Below are 14,172 nucleotides of genomic sequence, written 5' to 3'. Positions count from 1 at the left end.
CAGTTTTATTTTTGACTGCCTCAGCAATCATCCTTGAAATATCAGGAAACATCATTGTTTCACTTGGCCTTCACCTACCAAAATATGATGATGATGAGGTTAAGTAGAGAAACAAAAACAAGTCCCCAATAATTTGAAATTACAACATCTGTAGCCCTAATCAGCCACTGATTTCATAAAGACAAAATACTGCATTTTTGAGGACACTGTGGTAATAGAAGATAAAACTTTGAAACAAACAAACTTTGAAATGGCTTACAATGATAGCTCAAACAACATTAAACTTAAGATAAATCTGAACAGGTAGCATCATTTTAATTGGCAGACTTCCTTAGAGGAAGCAACAGAATACAAGATGTTCCCTTTCTTCTAAAATTAAAATACATTTATTCAATAAATAACAAGAAGAACAACAAAATCATCCTCTACTGCTGGGACTGTTCTTAACACAGCAGGTAGACATAACTTCCTCATGCTTAGCTACAATTTTCCAGGGCACAATAATGAACACTATCTTCCCACCTTTTGCACAGATAATTAGTACTTATTCGTTCCTGAAATTCCATCATCTTTAAGGTATACATATCAAAAAATATTCTCTTCACACAGCGCTTACCTATGACACTTGCTAGCAATACAATATGCATTTGACTCATCCTAATCCACCCAAGACCAACATTTGCTGCTTACAGTTACTCTATTCATAACATCGATGCCTAGAATTCTTTTTTAAAAAGCCCCAAAACAAAACAGAAATTCACACAAATTGAACAATGTTTACTTCGTAACTTTGAAAAAAAAAATTTGATCAAAAAGAAATCAATGAATTCATACATCTGAGTTGAAAAATATGTATTTTTAACTACTGGCACAGGATTAAAAAGATTCTGCCTTTAACTCAAGGAGGTATGGCAGTCATATTCCTCAAAATATGTGTCTTGGAAAGCTAACCAAGCAAGTCTTTTAAAGGTTATCAATCAACTGAAAGAGTAATCTGACATCTCAAAGGACACACTTGAGTTTCACAGGTCAGACTAGATTGGAACGCAGTAACGAGGAAACTACTGATTGTCACAGTTGCATTAAGCCAAGGTGAATACTTAGCCTTTGATTATGTACCAAGGCACAGAAGTTGACTAATTGGATTCAGTTCACAACTGCTGCTTCACAAGAAAAGCATCCAGACAAATTGGTCCCAAGAAACTTTGCCCTACCAGACTATAGGTACTGGCCTCAAATGAATACATAAGGTATGTGAAGAAAGGAGAAAAGGAATCCACTAGCATAGCAACACTTAAACAGACACTAAATAAACAATCTGTTTTATAAGTCTTGGACTACTACATTGGCAAGACAGTAAAAAGCAAAGCAGCAAATGAGTCTCAACAAAACTAAAGGATGACTACACTCTAAAGCACAGACTCTATTATCCTTATTTAATCTGACTAGTAGCTAAAAAGAAGTCACCTTTAGTCCTTTAACAAATCAGAAATACTTGTATTTTAAGAGCACACCCCTGTGCGCTTTTTTTTTTTTTTTCAATTATTTTTTTTTTAAATAAGCCAACTTGGCATCTTAGCACGGTGACTTTTTTCAAGCCCTAAAGCTACAGCTGAAAAACATTACCCTTCAAAGCTCCCAGCTTTCAGGTCTGGGGACATCATGATATGCTCCAGCAAGATTTCTGACCTGGACAATCAAGGGACCGAGGCTGCAGGGCACAACATACTGTACCACACACCATGCTGTACGATTGCTCTGTAATTAGAAGCAGACCAACCAAGTACAAATAGAATCAGATTGGCTTCTTTTAAAATCTATTATGAACTGACAGAGAAGCACTGGGTTTGAATTACATTTATCAAAAAAGGCTCTGGATTAAATAAAATAGAAAAACAAAATTAAGAGCAAGATAAAATCTATAGTAGTAAAAGAATTAGAGGGTAGACACTAATGATCATAGTTCCACTGAACTCCAAAGACCCTACATCATTTCACTTTAGGTTATAATGACACCCCCAAATTTGACCTTCAAGCATTCTTGGCAAACAAACAGCTTTAGATATGAAACGAAGGGTAAATAATTACTAACCTTTCTACATTGACTGGCTTGTCAAATTTAAATAGAATATAATCTCCAGCAACTGGTGTGACAGCCCAGAAAAAATCTTCCCCTACGTAGGTTTTTTCTAGTGTATGCCCCTGGTAGACTTTTAAAGAAGTTGAAACCTCTGCAGGTGGATTCACGTGGATTTTATGAAGTAATGGTTTCAGGAAGTCTTTATCCTAATTGAAAGACAGACAAACATCATGCTGGTCAGATAACCTAGTTTATTATGCTCTTTTCCCAAGTGGTTACACTTAAAGCAAACACTTGCATAAAATGGAAAATGTATGCATTACTCATTTTTGGGTGTATCAGATCTTGTACTGATTAATAAGATGAACGTGCCATTAAAGTAAAATAAATATACCCTAGCAAAAATTAACAAAAGTAAACTGAGATTAGCACTTCTTATACTTGAGAGTAACCAGTTTTAATCAGATTTCATTCCAACTGGAGTAATACACATGCTTGAAAATGCCGGATAATGAGAAAATGCCCATTTTCCCAAAGGCTACAAAGTTTTCCATTTAATCAGCCTGCTCTGGAAAAGAAGGAATATTTTAGCTACTAACTGTGAGTTTCTGGATCTTCCCTGCTAGAGAGGAGTGGAGGCCAACATGCTGGAAAAGAGAAGGCCTGAAGCGTATCCGTAGGTTAGATTTCTGTCGATCACAATGTTTCTGAAATAGGGGGGAAGGGAGAGTGGTGTTAAAAAAAAAAAAATCTCATTAGTAAAACCAACACAAGGTTGACGAGTTTTTACTGCAATTATGTGATGTTATATGAACCAAAAAGACTCAACAAGAACCCAGACCTATTTATCCAGTTGTTCTTGTTTTCATTCCAAAAATCTACCACAATGGCCGTGCAAATATAATACTGTTCAAGGTTCTTGCACAGAACCTGTTTATTCAGTCTTTCAGCAACAGCGTTACCTGAGAAATGAAGGACCAAAACCCAATGTTTTTTCCCATTTGGAACCTTCTCTATGACTGCTATCCAAGCAGTGGCATTCTGCAGAACTCCAGTGGGGGTCACGTGAATGAGTTTATTTCAGGACTGTTACACACAGAAATGAACTAGACTTTTGCTTTTCACCCTACCGCATCCATCTCCAAAATCTGAAACAATAACAGTTATAATGCCTCTGAGAACTGTCTGTCTAAACTTCTTTTTGAGATTAAAATCTCGGTAGGAACAAAGACTCTTTCAGGACATGCAGTAATCATAACACACAGTATGCTAGCCTCCAGCTCACTAAACTCAACTCATTCACCACCATGAAAACATATTAGAGTCTTTATTATAAAAACAAAACTTACAGCATCTTTCTCAGGGTTACACACTTTCACCCAAAGGATATGGTCCAGGAGCCAATCAATAGGTTTCTCCTTATAAAACATAAATATGAACTCTACAATAAGAGTGATATCTGGAGACTGGAACATTTTACCTGTGATGACATCAAGAATAACCGGAGTTATTTTAGAGTAAGGATAACACTGCCTTTTGAAATCAATGAGACAACAACAGATGATAAGTTTGTGCCAAGACAAGAAATGTTAGCAATGAACAACTTGAAATCTCAATGTTATTAAAAGCTCCATACCTTTCAGCTATGCCAAACCAAATAAAACAAGTATTCAAACAAGGACTCATAATATATCTTGGTGCTATCAAAATATTCAATGCATACAACACAGTCTCCTTAAGAACAGAAGTTGTCTGTCTGCAAAAATAGAGAAAGAAGTTATGGCTTCGTGTCTATTATTCTCCATGCTATGTGTAAGCTTCAAGCATCTGAGACAAGGAGCTGTTGCAAGTGCTACCTGCCCTGTCACACGATTTCAGCTTTTGAAGGTACAGCAGAGATGAAACACCTATCACTAACTCCAGATCCTTCTGTGTAGAAAATCAAAGGGAAAGAAGGAAACTACTAGAACATAACCAGAGACAAAGCAACTTAACAAAGAAGAGAGACATCACATATCAGCAACTAGAGTTTTTTCTGAAATGCATAGGCCATCAGCAAATTCGTACTGAGGGCATTCCCAAGTAGCTACACTCAAAGCAGTTAGCTGCCTAGTAGAAAGCCTGTAAGTCCCTCCCACAAACAAAAGCTGCAGAACTTCTTCACCAAGTACTGCCGTGACTTTGAGGTTTCCAAGACACCATACTGCTTGGTCAAGCATAGATGGACTTCTGGTTGGCACTGTGCTATAGGATTATTGGGAACCCTGTGAACTGTGAGGCTTAAAGGAGGCCTTAGCAAAAGAAGGAAACTTAATGTTGATGAAGAAAATATATTTACTATCAACAAGGGCAACTATTTACGTGGTTGTGGAATACACTTCACTGCCAGTACAGGTGTCTGAAGAGAAAGGCGGCCAATACACTGGCCCATTTTGTGAAGCTGAATGTAACGCTCAAGAAAGGTGCCTTGTATGAAGACACTGCTACCAGGAGCAACATGGAAGTGGGAGTGGGGCAGTCCAAGGCTAAAGACAGACTCCCAGCAAGTGCTTGTACCAGGGACTGAGTGCCAACTAAACTCCCAGAGGCAGTTTCAGATTTGAGGGCAGATTCAGAAAACGTCAGCAGCTTTGCAGATTAAGTCTGCCTCTACTTTGCTAGGCTACAGTGGAGGGGGAAGGGAGAAAGGCATTACATGACAATGAATCTCTTAGGAAGACACTGGCTGAAGCGTTTCAGTTCTGCAGACAGTGCTGAGATGTGGGCAGTGCTGACTTAGGCATGGGCTCTTGGGGCACGTGTGCATTAATGGATCAGAGTACAACAGAAACTCTTCTCCAATGCAAGTCTTCCATTTGTCCACACTTGTGAGTTCTGTACAACACACAGCACTTATGCATGTGAAATGTGGTTTTTTCCACTTGTAATCTATGAGGCCTTCAAGGGCTTCTTAAACTACAAGTTCCACAAGTGGTAGAGGTCCTAATATTTTTTCCTTCCACATTTAGAACAGACAGAGTAGACATTAAGAACAGGTTCCTCTCTGAGGTGGCAAAACAACTTCCAGTGCTCATCATAAAAGGGGATATGGTTCTCCTCTACAAGAGGACAAAATTATCTAGAAAGGCCACAAAGGGGCTGTGCAGGCTAGTCTGTATGACAAACAAATAGGAAACAATGTTTTGTATGAAGTCTAAAAACTATCAGCATTGTAGCATTCTACTTGAGCAGATGGCTGAGTGGAAATGAAGAAATGGTGCAAGCAGCCTATCTTATTTAGCCATTAAGGAGGATGTTTGCATTTATATAAACAGAAGAGAAGATACACCTGAAGTATCACCCTGAACCAGTACTACACAAAACATAAGAAGTTATCTAGTCTTAAGAGATTAGGAACACACATTTCCACTCTGAATGTACATGTGGACTATCACTCAGAGCCAGACATTCAGTTACTTCTCTTTCATTTGAGGCTCACTGAAGTCTGTAATTCATAGAGGATTATTGCAAGGCAGCATAAAAAAACTCCAAGGAGCTGGGAGTTCAAATCCCTGTCATAACAGGGATGGAAAACTTCTCTACTGAAACGGGTGACTGAGCCTGGTACATCATACAATATCTCAGAGTAGATATGGAACGCCAGGTTGTTAGCTTATATATATTAGCAACAAGGATATTTTTAAGGAAAAGCATCAAAGTTGCAGGGGACCTGTGCTCTGACACAGTCAGGTATCAGACTTACAAATGGAGATTTGCTTTGAGAATGCCAGGACCTCAAATTACAGGATCCTTGATTTTCCCAAAGAGAGGACACATATTTAGGAGACTGCCTAAAGAACCTCATCCTTTCCAGAAAACAGGTCTGATGTAATCTTATTCCCTTATGATTTGTATGAAATTGGATAAGAGCATAACCAATGAAATAATAGTTATTTTGCAATTCTGAGATGAGTTTGGAGGGGTCTGAGTGAGGCTACGTCATGATGCAGTACCATAAATACGGAAGAAACATCTGAACGGAAGTCCCAATCATTTCATCTGTTGGAATGATGCTATATTCATAAAGCAGACCATTCACACAGTGGGGTGGAAAAGTAAATGTGGTAAGACATTAACTGACCTGACATTGCTAAATTGAAGTGTCTCTTACAAAAAAACCCTTTAATTTGGCTGCTTATAAAGCAAAAACATTAACATCACTTGTAAGTGCTGGTCGCAATGAGGTCCTCAAATAGGCATCTCCACTTGAAAATATTCTGCAACTAAAATTTGAAGCTCCCAATAAAGAAGGGACAAGTCCTACTGAAATAGGGACAACTGCAAAGCTTTCTTCTTTAAAGACATAACAAAGATGTTATAAGTTTTTATTACTATATTGTTACTATTTACATGCTACATTGTTGCCATATTGTCTGGAATCCTTCTCTTCTACCCCAGGACAGAGCAACTGTACATTTTTTAACTTTGACTAGTTCCTCTTCTGAGGAGCACAAGAATTGTGGTCTTCAGTTGCCATCTCTGGTGAAAAGACACTCACAGACCATGTCACTCAAAACCTGAACGTTAAGGTACAGGATCAACTGACACCTACAATTAAACAAACAGAGAAGAAGACTGAAGGTAAGAGTAGGAATTTACTCTTTTCCCTAATTTAAGCTATCCTAACTTTGACCTCAAATAGAAACAGGATATCAACAAACCAATTATTTACTTCTGTATGGTAAACTCGTCTAGACCCAGAGGCACTTTCCTCTAGGCCTGGATTGGCATACATACTACTGTCAACCATGCAGTCAACCACCTCTGACTTGGGGAATAATCTAGCTAACATAGTGATGTCACAAGATGCACCAGGGGAAAAAACAAACAAACAAACAAAAAAAACACAAACAAAAAATCCCTGATACATCCAACTGCAACTAGTCAGAATATCCTAGGTAAGCATCAACTGGCCGTACATGCACTAGCATTTTCAGACCCAGCTGGGCTCTCTACACAACACCACCCAGCACTGTGGAAGGGTACAACAGTGCAGGCAAAGCCTTCTCACTTTAATTCGTCATGATCACTGGAGCAAAGATGAACAGGCAAAAACCCACTCTTGCGACAAGCCCTCGTCTCCCATCAGTAGCTAAGGACAGACATCCACACGCTACTTGCTGAAATGCTGTCACCATCTCCCACACTCAGCTTGGCACAGCTCTGCCCCAGCTCCTTGCCCTTCAGTATAATGCAGCATCCTTCTTCTGTCATTTCTGTCTTGGGACTGCACCAGGACAGCACAGCACAGCAGTACTGCCATGGATCAACGTCACTCTTTTCTCCTCCAGAACGCTCTCCCTATATCAGCTCAAAAACAGGGAAGCCCCTGGTAAAACAGCTCTTCAAAGCTCTGGATCCCTGACTGTGCACAGCTACTCGTTGTGATGGAAAGCAGCCCAATACAACTCCTACTCCACTGATCCAACACCACAGCCCCTCTGAAACCAAACCAGCCAAGCCATTGCCTAGCCTCTCATGAGCAAGGGTAGCAGCAACAGCCTGGCTTCCCTAGGGCACAGCCACAGCCCAAGAACAAGCAGCAGCACTTGCCAAGGCCCTGCAGTCCTGTGGCCCTCCCATGCAGCTACAGGTGAGGAAAGTTCTGTGAGCCAAGGAGCCGCTGAGATGCCATCCAAATCCAGCCTACAGAGTGCCCACTGGCCATCCCCAATATACAGACAAAAATCATCAAGCCAAAGAGACCTAAGTAAAAACTGCAGTCAACACACACTGCCACAAACCAAAGACAATGTGAAGGAATTGAAGCAATGGCTCACCTTGCACCTTGTTCGTGCACTTGGTACAGTGCGCAAGAACAGATATAAATCAAGGAGACTGCTGAAAAAACTTCAGAGGTTTCAGATTCTGGGTGCATGTAACCTACCCTTGGAAAGAAATTTTAAAATCCAAAAGAATTAAGATTCAAAGGTAAAATCTTTTCCATAATTCCCTAGAGATTTACAAAATGTGGAAGACTTTCTCCAAATTATTTATCTATATTGATAAAAGTGAGAGCTGGGACTGGAAAAATATATTATGGAATATTTTCTGCTATTTACTGTGCTCTGCCAAGACTTCTATCTGATTTTCAGTCCATTTAAATGCTATCCTTAGTGAACCATTCTGGCCCTCTCAGTATTTTGTTGGCAAGTACAAGACATGAATAAAATGAAAAACTTTGTTTTCTACAGTTCTCTAACTGCAAATATCTAAATCATTCACTTTCATTCTTCTGCATAAGCATCATTAAATGTATTCAGTCTACACAACAATCATTTTATACCTGCAAGTACATATTCTAACTATAGTTGAAGACTTTCAATGCTTTCCCTGTTAATGATATGCAAATTACTGACATTAAAACCAGAACCTCTTTGAAGATATTTAAATCTCAAATATTTTACTTGACCTGCTCTTCCCCAAACTTCAACTATGTGGACAGCGTGAGCAAAATTGTAAACAGAACAACTTAAAATGATCAGACCAATAGGCCTTAAAGCATCAGGGCACAGTAAGTTTCAGAGGAACTGTATAAGAGAACCAAAAGGCTGATTTCAGACCCCTCCGTTAAAACTAAGTGACAGCTGATATTATAGCTACAGCACAGAGTGCTGCAGATCCTCTGGAAAACACTTTAGCTCACAGGCAACTGGAAGACAATATTTCTCATAAAAGCTAGGAGGACTTTCTTTCTTACATTGTGTCAGGGACCTCAGTGCAAACCAGAATCCAGAAGAGGAAAACACGCATCTCCTTTCACAGAGCTTCTTAGGGAAACAGCACGTCTCACCCATTATTTATTAGATACTTGACAGTACTTAAAACTATGCTTTCAGTATTAAAAAAAACTCAAAGGAATCAAGTTCTGCTCTGTGGCAGAGGTGACAGAATTCTATAATCCTGCTGTCAGTCTAAATAGCTGCATTTGCCACTTCCTCATGTAGTACTTGCATAAATTAGATTTTCAGTTCAGAAATACACTATGACAAAAAACATTTTTATCTAGTGAACTTGCAAGCTGATCAAGGTTTCCAACAGCTTTCAGCGCATTAGCCACACCTCTCTTTTTCAGAGATAATTTCTAAATCAGTAGCATCTAGGCAATTCAGTGCTCTACTTTCTCTCTTAGACATCTACACATAAAACTCATCCTCAGTTACAAACATCTACTTTTGCTCTTCTCCATAGCTATCCACATTACCAAATTACCATAGTATCAGTCTGCATCAAGATCCGTAAAGGCATAGCAAAGAAGAGGCAAATCTACATTACTTGTATAAAATTTCTATGCAGTATATGGTTATAGAACACCAATATGTCTCAAAGCCAGAAGTTTTAGTCACTTTCATGAATATTAATATTTCTCCCAAACCTTAAAAGCAGGGTAAGTAGCTAAATTGAAAGAAAAAAAACAATCTAATTTAATTTTCTAGGTAGAAAAGCAACATTAAGATGTGTAACTATAGCTAAATGCATCTAAAATTATACTGATATAATCTAATTAAAAGGAGGCAAGCAAATATGATATAAGGAACAAAGAACGGGGATACAAGCAGCAGGAGCTAATGACTAAATTTAACTATTTTCAGACCCTACACTGAAAAAAGTATATAGACGGTATAGAAAAACAAATTTAAAATATTTTTAAACAGTCATGCAGGTGATTAAGCCAAACCTCAGTATTAAGAACTATCTACCTATCCCTTCTGGCTTAGACACTGTGCCCTCAATAGCAGCACTGAGAACATAAAGGGATGTGAAATACACAAATATACAAATAATACATGATCTGAAATACATCTGCATGGGGTAGACAGTACATGTCCTAAACGGGAAGAATTTCCAAGAGAATGACAGAACTCAGGACTGCACTTTATCTGTTACATGTAGGATTTTCTTCCTGTTCTGAGCACACCTTACAGCCTTTGCATTGAAATTGTTTGTGTTGAATACATATAGGAATTTCCACAGCCTGACTTAGCTTTTGACTTTTCCTTGCATATCTCCAGTTTAGCTCTTTCAAACGTATCATAACATATCACTACAGTAATGAAATAACCTTTTGATTTGTAAAATCCCTTCAAAACTTCTCTTTCATTGCTTTTCTGTTAAGTCTCGGACCTCTCAATAAAAACATACTAGTGTAAGAGCAAAAAAACCCATAAAGTAATTTCAACAGCACCTTGGTATTCAATCCAGAACAGCCTGAGCTGCTGCATTAGCTTCTCTCACTGCTGACCATTGCAAATGACAGACAAACTAACTACACCTAAGATGGAGCAGGCTGTCATAACTCTCCTTGGTGGAGTAGAAAGGTGGAACTTTGCAACCAAGACAAACTGATGCCTGCTGATTCTTGGAAACTTTGGCACAAACACCAATGAAGTTGTTCTAGATGGAGTTAGTTTTCATGCTTTTTAATTTTACTTCAGTCAGTTGTGCTTTAATGACCTTTGTTTTTTAACAACAGCTAAATTCAAAATAAGACATTCCTTGCGGTTCAACGGTTAGTATTTTTATAAATTAACTAACTTGTGGTTATAAAAATGCCCTCTTTTCCAACAGTTGGAGTTTGCCTCATCATACAAAAGTACCTGAAACAACTGAAAAACAAAACCAAAAAGCACTGAACAAAAAACAAAACCCCCCAAATTAAACCAGAGATCCTAAAAAAGCCAGTGAATTTCTACTTCTCCGTCTATTTCTAGTACAAAGAAGATAGATTTCAAGTCAGATCACTATTAATTGACAGAGTCTGAGAATGAATGTGTTTTTTCAAATTACAAGTGAACTTTTTCTTACCAATGAAACCCAGCTGAGAAAATTCTAGAATCATCCAATCTTCAGAAGCGAGCTGAAGTGCAAAATTTTTTATTGTGCTGAAATAATTCTGCTTGACAACGATGTCATCTTCAAGCTAGAGGAAGGTAGCAGTGATATAAACATAAATAAAGGGAAAAAAAAAAAAGCACCAGCAAAGCAATATGAAAAAGGACAGCTAGGAAATACCGATATATAATATATTGCTAACATATAGCCATATATTTCTAATGCAAGCAGTGCTATAAACCTAGTTGCTATAGCCAAGAATAACTACTGTTGGAATCACAGTCTGTCTATTTGCAGAAAACTAACCCTGGATCTTTCTGTAGTAAGAATCCACAAATGTATCTCAACTTATTACTTCAGAACATTGCTTTTCTAGCTTATCTCTTCAGAGAAAAATCACCCACGAAACAACATTAGACTAAGTGACATCATCAGTAGTAGAACAAGTAGAATATCTGTATTATTTGTACACAAACGTGACTACTCATGCACCTAACAGCACTGAACGAATTTCTCCTCTGAGACAAGAAGCTAAGAGACACAGAGGTGGGATTCATTTCACTTGGCTTTAGCTGTCCAACAGAAGAACGGGTGCAGAGTCCAAACTAATCATCTAGACCAGGCAGCAAAACTGCCAAGACAGGGTGCTGCAATCCCTTTAATTCACAGTAAGTGCAGGCTACTGCTTTAAGGATGCTGCTTTTCCTGTCCTTTCTTCCAGTGCATTCAAGCTCTCCCCCTTGTGCTGGCACTAATATTTGTGCAACTGCCTAGTTTCAGACTGCCGCATGCCATTGGCTCTGCAGCTTCCAGGAGAGTTGAGTCTCCCAGCAATTCTGAGAGCAGTCAGCATAGCTTTGTAAAAACTAGGTGAGTGGGGCTTTATATCCAAAGGACACAGTCCCAAAATCTAAATAACAATCATAAACACAGTTACTCACTAAATCTGCAATACCTGCAGCAAGACACAATAGGAACAATTCTGAGCTAAATTAAATTCAAGAATTGCTTTACTCTGTTCTTGAAAACCTCTTTAAAAAAGAAAGAAAACAAGTCTAGCAACACATTGAAAATGTATCTATACACAACAGTCATACAAAAGTGACCCTGCACTTCCCTTCAAAAGAAAATCAAATGGATTTTAGCTCAATTTCCACTCACAACTATGCTAGTGGCTTATGCCTAGGTGACTCAATGGTAACTCATTTGGGAGACAAGGTAAAAACAGCAGCTAAACTATATGAATTCCTTCACTTTTTTTACTAAGCATCTTAAGATAAAATAAGTCACATAGAACAAATTATTTTCTAGTTCAGTCACAATTTCCTCCACAAATTACTTCCTCATATACCATAACCTCCATACTTAATGCCCTCCTTCAACTATGGAATCAAGTTATCTCTGTTCTGTGTAGGTCTTTCTGGTGTGTCCGATAGCATAACTTCTGGAGACTCATTTGAAGACTTGTCTCAAAGCAAAGAAGAGAAATTTACCTGAATGTAATAAACCCCCTTTTTCTGGGCATACATCATAAGAAAACAATAATCCAAGTTTTGTTTTGTTCTCCATCTGAAATTAAATTAAAAGCTTAAGAATTATGGAAAAAAAGTTATTTTGATACACACTGGCAATTCAAAGTAAATCTCACTATGAAGAATGACACATATTAGTGAAATGTTAGGACAGCTGGTTTTGGCACTGTTCCCTCAGGAAATCCTCTGTCTGAAAAAAAGGAACAAAGCTTTTGCCTTATGTTTTAATACAGACATAAAACTGGTTCAACTTAAATCTGATTTTGTGAAAACTAACATGTGCATTTTAAATGGTAATTCATCAGGAATTTCTGGATTTTACACTGTATTTCAGGAAGAAAATCAGTAAACAAAAAAAGTCTACATACAGGAAAAAAAGTGTATCAAGTCTCAGTTCTCCTCCCAAAATTTCACACTAAATGAATTCAACCAAGCATAGCATTAGGCTCTGATCATGTACAGAACAGCACACAGACAGGAATGAGGTGGATTCACAGAGTACTTTTAGCATCCCCACACTCGCAAGAATTACAGTAAGAAAACATTTCAAGAATTCACATCCCACTTGCCATTTCATAAACAACAAAAGTGTGAGTGTGGGAGGATATGGGAAAAGAGCTGGGGGAATAAACTAACCTCACTCTCTCTTTTGAGTCTCCAAATGTCTCTTTCAAGTTTGTCAAGTCAGGGTAGTAAGTTGCAGGAGGGGCTATTACTTCCACCAAGCCAGAATTGATCTCTGTAGAAAACCTGTTAATAGAAACATCCTAAAGTCACATGAGAGATTCTGACTTCTGTAGACTTTCTCCTTGCTTTCTGTTGGTACAGTTATTATGTTTGGTTACAACAATGACATGTTCAAACAAGATGCCAAATGAAAGTAGTATATACAATAGTATTGTTTTCTTTCACATCATCTTCAGAGCAATATAGTCTCTTGCCCAATAATCAGAATTCTAACAAGATTCTAAACACTTATTTTACCTTTCTTTTTTCAAAACCTTGTGATTTTTTTTGATAGTTCTCTTTGAACATATGGAATACAAGGCCCTAACACAGATGTCACAAATTTCCATTCATGATAAAACAATCCCATCTGTTTATATTGCTCCAAATAATTTAATCCTATTTATTGTTTTACAATTTAACTGATCGAATCGTTGACCCTTAATTTGTCATTGATTACTTTTTTGTTTGAAAGTCTAAACCCCCAAAAACCAAAAATGCATGATCTCATATTTCCAGAATACATTTTATTGCTTATCACAGCCTGACTTTGGAAAAAACAAAAAGTAAACCCACCAATAAGCTAAGAAATCTGCCATTAAAACAACTTACTCTTTTTCCAGGCTGGCAACAACACTGTTAACATAATCAAGATCAGTCTGGAAGAAAACAAACACAAAAGTCAAATAGAATACTTAACTGGTTTGGAGCCACATTTTAAAAGAACCCAGTAAAATAAACATTGGAGGTAGCTGCACTTGAAAATCAATTTCAGCTTGTAAGATATCTGAGTAATATAGGAACACATCACACATGTAACTGTCGTACATCTAATGAGAGAAGAAACAATTTTTTTTTGTAAACAGAGGGGAATAATAGTTGCCTCATATCTGCACTTAACAGACAGTTCTAATTCAACTGTTGCTATTTTCTTGCAACCTCTCGCTCTCTTAATGACAAAAT

The 14,172-nt window shown here is 37.9% G+C and overlaps 1 protein-coding gene across 5 annotated transcripts in view; it reads right to left on the bottom strand.

Annotated features, from left to right (window-relative positions):
• MGAT4A (alpha-1,3-mannosyl-glycoprotein 4-beta-N-acetylglucosaminyltransferase A) overlaps positions 1-14,172 on the bottom strand; it is a 79,564-nt gene that overhangs the window by 15,303 nt on the left and 50,089 nt on the right. For 4 of the 5 annotated variants that reach the window (XM_042788231.1, XM_042788230.1, XM_033007434.2 and 1 more), the window contains 7 exons: positions 13,822-13,868; positions 13,120-13,233; positions 12,445-12,520; positions 10,925-11,039; positions 3,430-3,560; positions 2,680-2,787; positions 2,093-2,286 (listed from right to left, as the gene is read on the bottom strand). In XM_042788231.1, coding sequence (XP_042644165.1) covers positions 2,093-2,286; positions 2,680-2,787; positions 3,430-3,560; positions 10,925-11,039; positions 12,445-12,520; positions 13,120-13,233; positions 13,822-13,868 — 785 coding nt within the window. Of the gene's footprint in view, positions 1-1,626; positions 1,759-2,092; positions 2,287-2,679; positions 2,788-3,429; positions 3,561-10,924; positions 11,040-12,444; positions 12,521-13,119; positions 13,234-13,821; positions 13,869-14,172 lie in introns of all 5 variants that reach the window. The other variant, XR_006164899.1, reaches the window with a different exon arrangement.

Source organism: Tyto alba, unplaced genomic scaffold, assembly GCF_018691265.1.
Source record: "Tyto alba isolate M040663 unplaced genomic scaffold, T.alba_DEE_v4.0 Super-Scaffold_14, whole genome shotgun sequence".
In the NCBI taxonomy this organism is placed as follows: domain Eukaryota; kingdom Metazoa; phylum Chordata; class Aves; order Strigiformes; family Tytonidae; genus Tyto; species Tyto alba.
This window is presented reverse-complemented; position numbering and strand designations above follow the sequence as displayed.